Below are 17,533 nucleotides of genomic sequence, written 5' to 3'. Positions count from 1 at the left end.
GCTGTTTTGAGGTCATGTACTAGTATATTTATACATAATTTACGCTCGAGGCATTGTTTTGTTGATATTTAAATAGTCTTAAAGCTTTTAATGACCATCGACATTATGTGCTTACAGCGACTTTATTCTGGGCATCTGACATTTGTCACGGTGTGTGAAGTTCGCACGATTTGAAAAACAATATCGATTTTAGTAACAATTTTTAATGATTTGAATTTTTGATAACTAAATTATTTTTGATATATTTTATAATTGAATAGTCTTAAGTTATAATTAATTATACTTATTCAAGTTCTAATATAGTTTTATACCACTTCCTATTTTATGGTCCGCGTCAGTTACTTCTGCGATGTTTTACAGTCATCTGCTTTATACAGAAGATCTCATTAAGAGATTATTATTAGCATCCGTGTGAAACACATATCGATCATTAGTTATACAGTCAGTAAGGCTTAGTATTAAGATATATTTCTTTATGTTATGTTATGTTACAAAAGAGACAATTTCTCAACATTATTACGTAACTAAGATACCGAGAACGACTTTCCTTTTGAATATGTTTACGGTAATGTCAAGGTCAAGTTCAGCAACTTCTAGGAATCAAACGCGCGCGTTTTAGGATCGTTTACTGTTTTCATATAGATTTGACGAGATTTGTCAATACATGCATATCATAATAAACACTATATATATGTATACATACACAACAGGTGACATTGAACAAAAAAAAAATTAAGTATGCACGTATTTCCGGTTACATGGTGCAGACGACAAACCATAAATATAGAGAAAATGACTCACGCACCGACATGACAACGAAAGAATGCACTTTCACCTTATCTATGTATCTTATACTTAAGAAAATGATGTACATTGTATATACAAAAAAAGAATACAAGTACATGCAAAATATTGCATGTCCTGGTCGCTTTCTCACGTTCAATACTTTTTTTAAAAATATACAGGTTTTATCCTGCACGTGATAAACAAACAAACATAAGATTATCCAAATAATTATGTATTTGTTTAAAAATCGATCAGTATTGCATTTTGTATACATGTATTTAAAGTTACAGAAAAAATGCGTTATCTTAAATACACCTATTTGTTCTATCATTTAAATGTTTTTAAACGTAGGTACGCCTGATGCGTCAAGTCAAACATCGCGTATTGATCCTATAGATTACGAACGTGTACAGATTAGTCTTTAAATTAAACCTTGCTGACGGCAACAGATTCTCTATCGGGGGGGGGGGGGGGGGGGGGGGGCTCCGTGGCCGAGTGGTTAAGGTCGCTGACTTGAGATCACAGGTCCCTTACCGCTGTAGGTTCGATCCTTACGGGTCGAAATTTTCATGTGAGGTAGCCATCCAGCTGGCTTGCGGAAGGTCGGTGGTTCTACCCAGGTGCCCGCTCGTGCCTGAAATAATGCCCGGAGGGGCACCTGGGGTCTTCCTCCACCAATAAAGCTGGAAAAAATCGACGAAAAAATCTCGGCGGGACGCTCTAGGATGGCCCGACTTGAGTGTACGGCTTTCCGGCGGCGACCTTAAATAAACGCATTAAAAAAAAGAGCAAAATTACCTAATTGATCATGGCCTGCACTGTTCGCTATTCAGTCAATAAATATTCTGATAAATCCCCTCAAAATTATGAGACAAGTCCATTTATGTAATTTAGCGTGAGGTATGAGTTAAAGTCCCATCACCATGTAATCATTACATGTAACGTGTCTGCCTAGGATTATTTTGCATGAATCGTACATTATTAGATAAAAACTACAATTAATGTTTCTCACTGATATTTAAATGGGAGGTATAAATTTTTATTTTAATTTGTAGGGTAGAGGCAAAACTTTCAAATAATTCATAGGCGGGGTATTCATTAATAATCTTTGTCCGGGGTTTACGGGAGGAAGTCATGTATTTCAAAATTTGTACGTCGAAAGTTTATTTTCAAATTCAAAGTTTTTTTTTCCTCAACATTCATTAAATCCATAGTATACGTAGGGATATATATTCAGAGTCGTAAATCATAGAAGCAGGGGGTTCATTACATACAGTGCTATCTTTTTATATGCTGAAATATAATGTATACTTTAAGCATAAATACTCAGGTGTATACTATAACTTTAGCATAATTCTTTATGGAAGCGACTCCTTTTAGTTATAAAATGTGTTGCCTCTGCTAAATATTATTATAATCATGCACGTCATAGTTATGTTTACAATACATTCAAAAATACAATCCAAAATATCTTCAATATACTCCTGTTTACGCCGAAACGAGGAAAAACCCCAACAAAAACAGAAAACGCAACATTTGACTATAGATAAAGGGACTGAACTGGGCTAGAATATGTGATAGTAAAGACGCACTACAGTCCCTTAACACGAATGATTCCTCTTGAATCCGTTGACAATGAAATTTCTATTATTATTTCATACTTAGAATGCATGTTCGTATTTTAGTCGATAATAGATGAGATTATACTATTTAAATCATTTTCCTAATAAGGTAATTTACAAGAGGTTTCCTTTATTTTGCGCTGCTCCTGAATATGACGAATGAAATAATCGAGGGGCTTTTGATCACGTGAATCTATTCCGCACTAACGCATTTTATATTTTATTCACACTATATCAGACATGCAAATTGGTTCCATATTCATGCAGATAAATATCAATATGCTAATATGTTATTGATGGGATGTATTCAGCGTTTCTGTTTTATATGAAATGATCTATAAATAAAATCTTGTAAAAATGAGTAATTTATCATTTCTTTATACATTGGAAAGTTCTTTGATACAAAATCACTATAGATGAATCATTTCATATGCGACAGACATACAAGATTCGGCCTCTGTAGCTTACGAAGCTTCGAATCGCTTGCCTCTCACATCTGTGGGTTCAAGTCCTTTAAAGGCCCACTAGGCCCGTGAACTGCTATCATTTTTATTTCTCAAATCGTTTAGTATCTTGTAACATTTTCAAAACGTGTACACATTGGCTTTATAAACCAACATTCTTTGATTCTTTTGATCTTTGGCAATTGGTACTATTATAGTGATTTGATATTTTATATGGAAGTCAAAATACTACTTTGTTTACATTTTGCTATCTTCTTTAGTTGTTTAACATCTTACATGCTCTAAATCAATCTTTAAAACGATATTTGATATTTCTGAAAAATTACAAAATTGTTGATTTCTAAGGCAGTATGTGCCTTTAAGGATATCCGTATACTTTCATGCTTACAAATGGTGGATGTATTTTGTTCATCACCTGCGGTTTTCTTTACCATTGAACTCGTCACATTACCACTTCCGTATCTGTCTGATAAAAATCCAACGAAAAACATACAGACACCGAAATCGTAGACAAACACTGCATTTGAAATTGAAAAATTTTCATTGACGGGATTTTGTCTTCTTTTTTTTTCAAGCAAATATAAAATGAAATAATGCATTGACGGTGCATATTTACACGTAATCGCTATATTCTTTATCATTTTTTTTTATAGTAAAAGCGTTTAAGGACAGAGAATACCGCATCAAAAGTCTGAACATGTACATACACGGATATTACTGATTGAAATACAATTTAATAATTGTAAATATTTTACATATAGATTTAACGTACTAAGGCAGCAGTAAATGTAGATCCCTGTTATAATATAGGAACATCTGAAGAATAAAAGGACAAAACACGTGCCATATACGTTTTAAGTGCGCGAGCATAAAACGCGCAAAGTAAATTTGATGTGGGCGACTGTCGTAAAATGTACGTGAAATGGGCGAGAATAAGTTTATAGTCTGTTCATATTGACATCGACACATTATAAAATGCGTCTAAAATAACCGTAAAACAATAACGTCTGTCATGAAACTCTGATATGTGCCAGAAACGCGTGCTCATTGTCCATCAAACTTATTCCGGGTGGGGATGCGGAAATTAAAATAATTCAAATATTGAAATGATTTGAAAATTTCATGTTTATTTGATCGTTAATCTCATGAAATAAGAGAAAAAAGATCGTTTCAGGTCAGGATTTTCTTTTAACATTATGAAAAATACAAAATTATCTTATTAATTTATCATGAACATTCTTACATTATTCTATTCGCTAATTTACACATTCTCTATATCCATTACAGATATTTTTAACAATCACATTTTTCCAAGCACAATCAATGATCAATACAATATATATACAACCCTTCTTTTCTATCGCCTTTTGTTTCTATCTTTAGTATTGTCTTTTCTACATTGATGTCAATGCTTTAGTTTCATTTCGGTGAGAGGAACGGGGGCGGGGTATATAGTTTGGCAACACGGATTCTGCACAACCAGAAAAACCGCATTAAAAAAAATTGTAGATATCTGTCTTGACTCAACACAATAACTACAAACAATACAATCTGGAAAAAACATTTTGCAGATCAATCAAATACTTCTGTCTTCCGACGCGCATTCCCCTAGAGACTTTATCAAATACATATAGTTTTTATTTTCTTTTGTTTGAAGATTATTTAGTTTCCAATACATGACATGCATTTTGTTTTAAATTCAATTAAATCAAATCTCCCAAGAAGCACAAACCCCCTGGACAGAGGCACTAAAAAAAACTTATCCTTTGAATTATTTCTTTGTAAATATTTGGGGAAAAAAGACAGACGTTGTTTTATTCATTCATTGTTAAAATAATGATAAGCGAATTTGTTTTGTATGTTTGCTTGTATTGTTTATTCTGTTACGTGTTCTGTCAAGTGTTCTTGAAGTGTAATAATTTCAGCCGTTGATTCATATTTGTTAGGTAAACAGTGTCTCACTTTTTCAATTGATCCAAAGACCATATTTTAGTTTGGAATAATCATATCGACAGGCTGTGGCAGCTACGTGATACGAGTTATAGGGAAAGCGCTGTTAGATATCCTAACAAATCCAAAAAGGCCGTGGCTGATAAAAATGAAAACCTTCATTTTAACCTTCACCGTCTTAATGAATAAAAATAATGTTTTAGGATGAGAAATATATCTTAGTCATTAAATATGGTCCAGCGTTTACTTTTTTTTTACTTTTAAAGAGAGTTACAATTATAATTATTTTTTTGTTTGCCCTAGCCCTATTTTTGGAGGTTAAAATGTTCATATTTTGTTATATAATTGTTGATATCCAAATGTGCTAATGTAAAACAAACAATATCACCATGATATCAAAATAGGAGAGTATTCTTCCAAACTTCATGTATTGGTAGAAGTGTTTTATGTTCGCAATGTTGAAATAGCAAGGTTTGTTTGTTCTTCTATAAGCGCATTGTTGTATTTAATGATATCAAGTAATAAATGAACAAACCTTGTAAAGAATCAATTGCACATATCATTTGTCTTCCCAAAACATGTTATTGCAAACATAGATGATTAAAATACGTGCGTTTGTTTAATTCTATACCCTGTATAGCGCAACAATTATTATAGCAAGAATAAATCACCGATATTTTTTGCTACCGTCTGCCTAGTTCTATTAATTGATGCTTTTAATATGAATATAAATATTTCAACAGTTGGCAAATTGAAATTATAGATTTTACAGAGTGTATTACTGCGGAAACGGGTCCACAGCGAGCGTGATAGAGTAATTTAATTAAATTTATAGAATGTTTTTCATTAAATAAATTGCGTAATTTATATGATTCAATTGCAAGAACCTGTCGGCAAAACCCAGGAGAAAAGCACGTTTTGTCCTTGAACAAGTTCCTGGTACAATAATGGCAATGCATTCTATGTCCACAGTTTTGTCGTAAAATGATAAAAATATAAAAAAAACAACGTTTGATTAAAATTGAATCCTAACGTAGGATGTAGAACCATTAATTTTAAGCAAAACAAAATTATTTACGCGACCATGCATATGTTCTTTGCACACGAAACTTTTCAAGAATCACAAAAACATACGTAGACCATGTTGTCGTCACGATGTATTGCAGTTAAGGCTACCTTTAGCACGGCGTTAACGTGCACAATTTAACTGTTTTCATTCTTTCTATACCGCTAATATGACCACTTGCTTCCAATATGCCAGTACTAACAAATGGTCTAAAGAGTAAATAGAGGAAAAATCATAATCGAAACACTAAATCAAATATGAACTATTATGAAATATTATTTCGCTTCAAACAAATGAATGTTATTTCGAAAAAAAAAAAAAACAAAATAAGTAAGTGTCACGGATGTCAATTTAGGGGCACCATACGTAAGTGTTTTGCAGAGAGTTTTTTTTTTGGGGGGGGGGGGAGGGGATGGGATGGAGGGTGGTTGGGGTGTGAGTAATTGAGGAACTTTTCATGTTTGTTTGTTTGTTTGTAAAAGCCTAAATTGGAACTATGGAATAAGGTTTGGCAATACAACATTAACCGTATATCTGAAAGTATGAATATATTCTAGGGTTGAGAATATTTTTCTGTTACCAAGTATTACTACCAACGAATTTCGTCAGATGCATTTGAAATATCTACATCTTATAAGGTATCTACTTTATTAAGATGTTGTATAACGATAAAGCAACGCAGACAGATACTTAACAAACATGCGCACATAAGTGAATAATACCATTCCTTTGAGATATTTTTCAGGAAACAGGATTGCGTAATAATAGCGACAAAACTCATTCGTTTGCAAAGTATAAATTTTGTATTGGTTTTTGTTATACCACCGGGTACATTGATTGGAAAGAAACCGACCAATGTTTATATTTGCATGTTTTATTGGAGTAATGATCCATGTAGTTAGTAAAACTTTGTATGCCTTTTCTTCTCTAAATTTCTAAAGTGTTTGTGCAAAATGTTAAAGAGTTACCCAAAACTCTTGCTTGCTGTACTCGTCAACTTTTTTAGACTGGATTTATTGCTTACTAAATTGTAAAAGAAGTAGAGGAGTTTTCATTTTCAAATACTATATTGTATAAATGGTTCTGAAAACGAGTTTGCTGTGTCTATAAACACAGACATTTGCATAAACAGTTGTGGGACTGCATTATTGTGCAAGAATGGCCGACAATGTGTGATACAATGGCGTCATATGGTACACACGAAACTATTCTAGATGTTCCAGAGGTGACGTTTGTATGTAAAAAGACAACACAAAGGTATATATCTGAAAGTTATCTAAATTTTTGTGTTGGGTATATCTTATCATGTTGATTATTCACATGCTTAGCTTGTCTATGGTAAAAAGATTTTTCGTGGAAAATGTTTTCAGTTCATAAGAAGAAAGTATAGTTGATTTTTTTTCTTAACGGTAAGGTTATCAAAATACTTTTTCAATGAGGTTTACAAGTATCAAATTATATTCATTTGGGCTATATAACCAGTAATTTATAAGTACATGTTACGCTTTTTTTTAGGATCTCATTGTGTACCTTCATTACTCGAACAGTAACGTCTCTGGTATCTTTTGTAGTAAGTTGACAGTCCTCACTTTTAATCAATCTAAAAAAGTTGTGTGTGTGCATGTATACAAAATATGTTTTTTTTTTCTGGAAGGAAAAGTATTCTGATGAATTTTGATTATTAAAATATTTTTGTCAACATCCAATGACTACAGTGCTTTCAAACTATCAGAACACCATAAAGGAAATATCTTTCTTAATATATAAATATAAATGTTAATTTCCCTGTTTTGAAAAATTACCTTGAAATTATTTGTTTATCAGAATTATTTTCCTCATAGACTTATGTTGGTGTCAATAAACTTGACTTGTTTTATCAAAGTTAGTTTTAACATGAATAAAGTCCAATAAAATAAAATTCAATTTAAACATGTAGTTGAGTAAAGTGGAAATATCATCAACATTTGCGAAATTCAATGTAAATGAAAATATGCAAAGTTTCTTTTGCAAATATGATTCTAAGCAATAATACTTACTTTTTAATGTTTACGAGTTTTTGTTGTTGTTTTTGTTTATTAGTTCGATTGTGTTGGAAGCTATAAGTTTATTGAAACACTCTAGAAACAGTCCCTGGAACCAACCAGTACTAATCAATGAGAGCAAAAGCTACTTTTGATGAATATTTTTCCTTCTCTTTTGCCTATACTGTAAGAAAAAGATTAATCCTTTTGCTCTGTTAACAATATTGCAATATTAAACGAAACAAACATGTCGATAAATGGATTCGGTAAGAAATGAGTTTTTCTAATCCAATAACAGCGGTATAATGAGCTTGTAATGAATGTTTTAGTCTAGACAGTGCCCAAAAGTGTAGTTATAACGTTACAAAATAGATATGGGACCAAAAGAATCATCTTAAGAAACATCAGTAACCCGTGCATATGTAATAAAGACGATGAATAAGCATAGTGTTAATGTGGAAGCTTTTTACAATACATTTTTGTATTTGTGAGCTTCTCTTAAAACATATTAAATGTGTTCAGCCCATAAAACGAAGTTTTCTGTTTAATTTACAAATATGCATTTTATTGGGAATCAACATCATTTTTGGAATAAAGGCGACCAATAACAATAATAAAATGATAGTTAAAATGGATTTATGAGATAATTGACATTATTATATTGAGATTTAAATGCATTCATTAAATTTTATGCCAATGATTCATACATCTTAAATAATTATGTCTGAGAATGGTTCACAGTATAAAAAAAGATTCCTTGAGTATTTTCTAAAAAATACTTTTTTTATTATATTAAGTTTAAAGTGACATTTTGTCAGTCCATGGGTAGATATAGAGTGAGCATGTGAAAGTCAAAATAAGTTAATATTTTCTCATAATTCCTTTCAGTTTTATAATTTACTTTACCTGAACGATAAATAACTTACTAGGCCCTGTGAAATGTGTGTAATTATTCGTCGGAATGTATCTGTAACTTTCAATTTATAAAGAGTGGAGCAGTCTTTTTATATATTTAGGTAGATTTAATCTTTAACCTAAGCATCTTCAAATATCATGTGTTGGTCAATCACCATTATAACGACCAGTTTATTGAAATATATAGTCAAGTAAAGTAAATTTGACGATGAAAAAAATGAGCATAATGTCACTTTAAGCAACTAAGCTGCATTTGTAACAACCATAAATGACTTTTAAAAATAAATGAAATTGGATAGACATAAAATAGACTACAGTGATTCTTTCCCTGGAATGGGATGGGAACATTACAGAGTCGTGTCAATTCAGTTGTAATTTTATTTTAAATCTTTGTAAAAGAATATCAAAAAAGGTAATTATTAGAGTTTATTATATGATCTTTAGCTTTTCAATGCATTGTCCTCTTCGGCTAAGAAGTAATAAGTTTACAAAGAAAGAGATAGAATATAGCCTTGTTGACATAAGTATACTCCTCGGCTAGAACCTCGGATCATACTAATCTTATTCAGGTTACATTCCCCCTTATATCTCGTCAGCAAATGGTATGACTAAACAAACGTTTTAGACAAAATGAATGAAATAGCACCATAACACGTGTTTGCTACATGTATGTTACAATGATCGAGAGATTGCAAGTAATGGATTAATGTGTTTGACAGATATCTTTGCAGCGGAAACAACATCATGTGTTACGCGATGAAGTATTTATTCATGATGCACTAATTCCGCATTACCACATCTCTGTTAACTCTCTCAAATAATTCACGTTTTATATCTGTCATTATCAAGAAGCGAATTTGTACAGCATCGAAAAACGTTTTTCTATGATAATACATTTCTAACTTATAATGTGTCTTAAATTTAGGACATACAGGTACATGAGCATAGACAATGATGTAAATATATATATATATATATATATATATATATATATAGGGTTTGTGAAAAATATTTGCATCTACAAAATACCTTTCAAAAACACTGGATCCCAAGAAGGATACAAGAACGTGGAAAAAAACAATAAATTTGGGGAAAATAGACGTTCATACAGTGCTAAAGTATAAATACCCAAGTACTTTCGGCGTATTATGCCTTCATCAGGGGTGTATTACATGTATAATGTGCGCACACAATCGAGCACAAAATCTCAATACGTGTGTACTGTATAGTATCAAAAATTGAACTGAAACACAGTGAATAGACCGTTATTGAATGGTCATTGTGTAGTACTTTACAAAACAGAATATAGCCTGCGGTCAATATGGCATAAACTCGGTTAAATATATCTATAAAACTGTGTTTAAAAGAAAAAAATATATATAAACTTAAAAAAAAACACAAAAAAAAACTTCACATATAAGGGCGTTTTGTGTTTTTATTACTATAAGTATGATGTAAGAAAATGCAAGTTACAAACAGTATGGTGTTATATGAAGTGGAAATTTACGATAAGGTGAAAGTAAAAACGAAGCTCTCAGGCAAGGGAAAAATAGCCCTCCCCGACACCGCCTGGTGACTAAAGTTAGGTTTTAAAGTTTGTCAAGAATGGGCGAGAATAAGTGTGTAAATTAGTCTCCTTTATTGATTCCTGATGGCTCTAGCGTATTCAGTCGGCGAATCCAGTATGTCTCGCGTGATTTCCGTGTTATATCTGACCACTTTGTGTTATGTTCAATACAACAGAGGAACACATCTTTAAAACTGTGTCCCTCAAGGTGAAAATGTTCAGCAACTGGGGATCTGTTAAATTTTCGCGTTTTCCAGTCAGAGCGGTGTAAGTTCATTCGTTTATTTAATGGAAGTTTGGTTTCACCGACATATTGTTTGTTACACACTTTGCAAGAAATAAGATAAATAACGTTAGCCGTTTTACAATTCATTATGTCTTTGAGAGATGTTTTGGCCCCTATTTTTGAAGAGAATGTTTTTGTGAGGAGCATGCCAGCACAGGTTTGGCATCTTGGTGTGCCACATGGTCCGGACTGACCTTCTTTATCTGTCATTATTGGTCTCAGTTGGGCTCGAACATGTATGTCCCTGAGGCTTTTAGGTCTCCTATATGCAATGGTTGGTTTAGTTGGGAACATCTTGTTAAGTTTCTGTGAAGACTCAATAATTGGCCAATGTTTGTCAATGATGGCTCTAGTGTTAGGTAAGTCTGGGTGATATGTGAGCACAAAAGGAATTTTATTTTGTGTATATATATATAAAACATACATTTAATGCATATATAGAAATGAAAGGATGACTCGTAGGCATATACTTCTACGTTTATTATTCTGGTAGTTTATTTAATTGATTGATTGATTGATTGATTGATTGATTGTGCTAAGTATTTATTAAATAGATAAACCGTACGGCTCAACATATATATAGGACATGAAGCTTAGTCTTAGAAAAATATAGTAAATGAAAGAGAAATTCTGAGTAGAAATTTATGTTTGATCGATTAAATAGCTTTAGAATTTGACTTTAAATTCTTTATCGCAAATCATATCTAACACATGGAATTTTGTTCTTGTAGATAACAATTATCTTCCTGAAAATTTCAAGTAACATTTATTATAAATTAAAAACAAAATGTATGTGTTTGTCTGAATTTATTCATATAAACAATGTTGCTTTTATATGTTCTCCTGAAGCTTGCTGAATCAACAATTTTATTTGTGTTTTTTTTCTAAAAAGTAATCTAGTGTATCCAATATCTTAATTATGAAAACTATATTAGGTAAATCATACTCTTTTGTATCATAATTATAACACTATGATTTGTATCAAACCCGAACATATACATGTATCAAAGAGAATGACATAAGAATACTATACATGAAGACTCTTTAAGTACATTTCAATTATGAAAGCCAAATAATTACGATCTTAAGAAATCATAAAATGTGCAAGAATTATTGTCTCTTTAAACTTAAATCAATATCATATGGATCATTTGAACAAAAGCTATTAATTCTTTAGGTAATTAGGTGTCATAAAAGGATCATGTTTGTGTTTTGTTCTAAATTTCCGCACAATTAATTGCCAGTCTGCAAGTTAAGCATGATGCTTGCACCTCGAAACAGATTGTATGACACAATTAAAACACATTGGTAAAATGTCACCCTTGAATTATTCCTGGAAAATATGTTGACGGCGACAATGGTATTATTCGTGCATTGTTCAAGCGTTGGTTTTCTGATATGCATGTGTTTAATGTTTATTTAGTTGCATGTAACGCCAAGCGTTTGCTTGAAGTACTTAATTTAGCCATGTTTTTTTGAAGTCGGTGATACGGAAGCTCTTTTGTTTATCAATGTAAGATAACTATTTCAATTAAGAATTATTATGCCGGGTTATCTTGGACCTGCATCCAGTCTGCAATATTTTGACTGCTTCTCAAAACGAAAATTTTAAACCTTTAAATAAGTCCTTTGCAGATAGACAGGCTACCAAGCACCTAAGATTTACATTTCAAAAGTGTTATTACTTTATTAATGTATCATATAAACTTTAAATGGAAGCTACGCGTAAGTAGTTAAAAATACTGACAAATATTCAATATTGTGATAAGGAAAGTAATGTTTTAAATAATGAAATAAATCAGATATCAAGGTTTATCAGAATTTCTCTCTCACGCACATACACACGCACACAAACCTTGCACATCTTTCTTCAAACATTTTTTTGCTTTTGTTTTGTTGGGTTTTTTATTGTTTTTTTTTCTAGTGTATGTTTGTGTCTATTAATTTGCGTATTTAAATAAATAATAACTATTTCAACAGTTGGCATATTGAATTTATAGATTTTATCGGATGTCTAACAGCGGAAATGAGTCCACAGCGATCGTGATAGAGTAATTCAATTAATTTTATAGAATGTTTTTTATCAAATAAATTGTGTAATTTATATGATTCATTTGCAGGAGCCTGTTGACAAATCCCTAGAGAATAGCACGTTTTGTCCTTGAACACTTTTATAGTCGAGCTATGCAAATGAAGGCCTTATCTGTAAAAGTTCATTCCTGCACTCGGAAAATAGAAACTAAATTCTAACTTAATTCTAACACAGTGCACTGTGATAGGGCAATTTATATTTTGAGTACCTCACACACGCGAAAATAAAATCACTCACAAAGCAAAAATAAAAAAATCAAGTAACAATGAAAATTGCAGTAGAGCATTAAAAAAGGTTCGATCGGCTTTTGATTTCGTAAGAATTTAGTATAATTTTGAGCTTTTACGGGTATCCTTAAGACCTTGCACTTTAAAGGAAATAAATGCGCACTTCAACGCCATTGCTCAGTACAAACGAAACAAATACAAAAACTCTAAGCACTAGCCTGGGATTCAGGCGTACCTTTTGCTCATTCATAACATACGCGCTGTTTCGTATTTGTTCGTGTTTTTGATAGTATCAACTGTCGAATTTGAGATCAAAAAAAGCACATAAAAATCGACAGACTAGAACCCAGGCTACTTAGCACCGGCTTAAGTAGAATGCAGCATTTAAACTAGCTTAATTTTCTGAAAATGACATGTCGGAAATGCGACCAAGTAGAATCCTCATGTCATATATTTTTGCGACATAGTAGAAGTTAATAGCTCTTTACCAAATTAAAACGATTGTGATTTATACATTGTATAGTCAAATAATATATGTCTTGCTCTGTTTGCCCGCAGATTTATTCTTTTCATAAATTATAAATCATAAAAAAGGTAAATGCAATTTCCCGCACGTTTTTATAAAATGATTGTAATTTAATTAGCTAAATGTTACATTGTACCATTTTTTCTTAAAGGCTCATTGCGTCTTACAAATACTTTCATTTTTATCTCTTTAAAATATTAAATTTAAAGTTCCCATACAAGGTACCCATTTACCATACATATGATCCATATTTTGCTAAATCCTTTGGTCTTTTTGCAACTTGTTGCAATTATTCAGACTAGCTTACACATATATGTATTTGCACAATTTAGTAATTGTTGTAGTTCGTTAAAATATACTTTAGACGCCAAAATATAGTTCCATTTTTGCTTCACAATCAATACCTATAAACTTACTTAACTAGCAGATAAGAATGTTAAAAAGCAACGCAGACAGAACCTTAATATATATGCAAACATTAAGAAAAAGTTGTTCCGTTAAAATCACTTTTGGGAAATCTATCAATGGGGCTTTTCGGTAAATAGGATTGTGTAATAATAGTGGTTAAACCAATTCCTTGTATAAAACAAGTCTTGTATTGGTTTTTGTTATACTACTGGGTACATTTATTGGAAGGAAACCGACCAATGTTTATATTTGCATATTTTATTGGAGTAATTGTCCATGTAATTATGAGAAAAATATTCTTTTTGTGTTTTTACTTTTAAGATGTTACAAAATGTAAGCATAAGCAAAAGTGATCATTTGTTAAGCATTATTCAGAGAGTTTTCTATTTTATTGACAAGAATCTTGGACGCAAGCTGTAATTCGTAATTTCCAGGCGAAAAACTGTTTTTGTTCAATATAGGACCAAAAACTGAGTGTTGTGTTTCTTAAACTGAAGGGACAAGTGAAAATGATCTTCTTTTGAAATCATTTGTGACTTTGTTTGGAAAAATCTTAAGAAGTAAATTATTATATGATTGAATAGAATTAGAATTGGTAGAACGACTACTCTTTGCCAGAATGGCACACGGTCTGTGATAAAATGGCATCATCATATGGAACACATGACACAGTACTTGATGTACCGGAAGTGACATTTGTATGCAAAAAGCGGGTACAAAGGTAATTTTTTACAAATACACCTGACATTAAATTAAATTAGTTTAGTTATAATAATTGTTACTTACAATCTATTGGTGATTGCATAAGCTCCCGCCAAATATATACGTTCTTTAAACGAAATGATAAATGTGTATATAAATCGTAAAATATACGTATTTCACTTATTTACTTTTCAACTGTTTACCAAAATTCCAGATGAAATAAATGAATTACAAAATAAAATAATTGGTCTTTACGTCACTTTAATATATTGAATTCAGACCACCTATCTTTTATTGGATCAATGAAATGAGAACTGTTTTGTATAAAATAATTGTTTGTATAAGAACGGTCTCTTTTTGTAAATATGTAAAAAGTCCTTTTATGTCCTCTTGTCTATATTTGTATAGAATAAATTGTAAATACATCCTAATCAACATGTGCTTAAGAATACATATTTTAAAATATGAAATGCTGATCAGGTTTATCACGAATTTTAATTATACTTAATATTAACAACTTCATTTAAATACTATATTTCTTTGACGATCACGATGTGTCAGTTTTAGAAGCCTGAAAGTTTACAACGTATTTTTTATGTGGCCAACACAAATATGCACTGTTTATTTGCATGAATTTGTTAATTGGTTAATTGTATTGAACCATAATTTTTTTTGGATTTTTTTTCAGAAGCTAAATAATAAAAGAAATTAACTAATGAATGAAAGACTTTATTTTAAGAATTTAACTAACAAAAGCGCTTATTTATTCCAGTAATCACTGATATTATTACTATCGTGCTTTGTCTGCGTTTGCTCATATACACGGCAAATTACAAAAGTAATCCATGGCATTGCTACGATATTACCTTTTAAACGAAATAAACTGGTCAAGTCAAAATCTTTTCATTACAATTTATAGAAAAAATATAAAAAGAAATTCCTTTTTACCTGTCCTAATCTTTTTCGAAAGGGACGAGATGGGAGACCAGAAAACAATAATTATATTTGTTGCCTCAATGAACGACGGTGATAAGAAATGAGTATTTGTAATCCAATATCGGCAGCATAATGAACTTGTAATTAATGTTCTTGTTTGCCCAAAAGTGTAATAATAATGTTACAAAGTACTTTTGGGACCAATATCTTCAGCAAAAGGAGCATTCGTAAATCGTAAATAAGTAATGAGGACTGTGAACCGGGATCCAGTTAACGATATTGAATATTGTTGAGATTGTTAATTCCGAGAGTTTTCTTCATAAGAAATAACGTATTTGATAGCATAATTTACATCCTCGGATCTTACATATTTCTTAATTACACATCATTTTCATGTTTAAATGCCGCATGTTGCTTAAAAGTGGGTGTGAATGGAAGCATGCGTTAACCTTTGACGTCAAACTTAACCTGAAATATTGTAAATTTCTATGTTTCCATTTTTCATTATTTCAAATTTTGTTGCCGCAATTTAGTTAAGTAGTACATGTACGACCTGAAAAAAGAGACCCAAGGATTTAATGTCATAAGGTTGAATAGGAGTTACTTTATTCGTAATATAAAACTATTATTGTCAAGGGAGGTACGGTATAAGCCCCGCACCCTATATTCTTGAAAAAACATGAACTTTTCCTTACCTAACCCATACACATATAACTGTTGTATAGATGAAATACACCAGTTTGGTATCCATTTATGGAAGTATACTTTTTCTTTTTTTCCCCTTTTTTTCTTATTGTAGAAGTATATAAAGTACATTGTATATTTCCATTGTTTTTGTTTTCGGTTACTACAAACCATACTTTATGTATATCTTTAAATCTCTGCAGCATCAGGATTACTAACAACATCATTATTATCATTAATATCATATGATATTTCAATGATATATAGGCAACAACATTGTTTTATAACTTGCTCGAAACGTCAATTTGTTCTTTCACTTAAAGAAAATATCTCTTATTTTCATTTTTTCTGCAAAAGAGGGAATTAGATCAGTTGTATTTACAAAATAGATAAATATCTTTAATATGAATGATTTATGTATACTAGATATATTGGATAATAGCTGATAAAACACCAGAACTAGTACTACAGTAAGGAAACAGACACGCTATAAGAAACCTTTCAGCTCCCTTGGTACGTATAGGGAAAACTAATGGCGCTCAAATATCGACTAGTTCGCGAAAGCTTTTTTTAGAAAATATAGGGAGTTGCTTTTTCGTCGGAAATGAGATATTGATATTCTAACCAATATCTGGTTAAGTTATACAACTCTTAAGTTTATGCAAACAAATGTTCAACTTCAATTTTATAATATAAAAGTCATAATCTTACTTTCAGGCATGTCATTTATGGTTTTGATATTGAATGGTTTAACAAAGGCGTTCGTTGATTTGCTGTAAACATAAAAAAATAATTTTAAACGGTGATTTTGTGGCGGGATAACCTAGAGGTCCACGCGTAGGAATATTAACTAATTGATTGCTGGCTGCATGGGTTCAAATAGAGAAAATCAAAGTCCCTCAAGAATTACCAAAAAACAATAAAAAAAAAAATAAAAAACCCGCGTGATTTAGTTTCAAGCACTGTCAAGGACAAGCCGTTTTTCCTTCAGCAAGATACTTAGTACTGGTTGGTTCTAGAAACAGATTCGACAATGTGTCTGTATGCTTATAGCTTCGAAATGAAATAAAGTCGACATTCGCTAAAAGATAATTCTAATAATGAGGAAAGAAGAGAAAATAGATGTCCACACCAATATACTACAAGCAAAGAGAGTCTCGTAATAACATAAAACCACCAGTCATTGAGAGAGATTCAAACAAACTATTAAAACCCTAAGTTACAAAACAAGTTTTCTTCTTCTCTCTCTCATTAATTTGTGACTTGCATCTTTCGTATCCA

The 17,533-nt window shown here is 31.4% G+C and overlaps 1 protein-coding gene across 11 annotated transcripts in view; it reads left to right on the top strand.

The window, feature by feature from the left end:
• Nucleotides 1–17,533, top strand: part of LOC132722256 (endothelin-converting enzyme homolog) — a 138,208-nt gene that overhangs the window by 75,084 nt on the left and 45,591 nt on the right. Inside the window, exon 1 of one of the 11 annotated variants that reach the window (XM_060706713.1) lies at nt 6,913–7,145. The exons of 7 other annotated variants lie outside the window; for them this stretch is intronic. In XM_060706713.1, the coding sequence (XP_060562696.1) occupies nt 7,057–7,145 (89 nt within the window). In that variant the 5' untranslated portion in view covers nt 6,913–7,056. Of the gene's footprint in view, nt 1–6,912; nt 7,146–14,461; nt 14,652–17,533 lie in introns of those variants that run through there. 3 more of the 11 variants (XM_060706722.1, XM_060706714.1, XM_060706723.1) reach the window with 3 other exon arrangements.

The sequence above is a fragment of the Ruditapes philippinarum genome, unplaced genomic scaffold (genome assembly GCF_026571515.1).
Source record: "Ruditapes philippinarum isolate M1 unplaced genomic scaffold, ASM2657151v2 ctg620_1_1_1_1, whole genome shotgun sequence".
NCBI classification, from domain to species: domain Eukaryota; kingdom Metazoa; phylum Mollusca; class Bivalvia; order Venerida; family Veneridae; genus Ruditapes; species Ruditapes philippinarum.
Note: the sequence above shows the minus strand (reverse complement) of the source record. Positions and strands in the feature narration are given on the sequence as shown.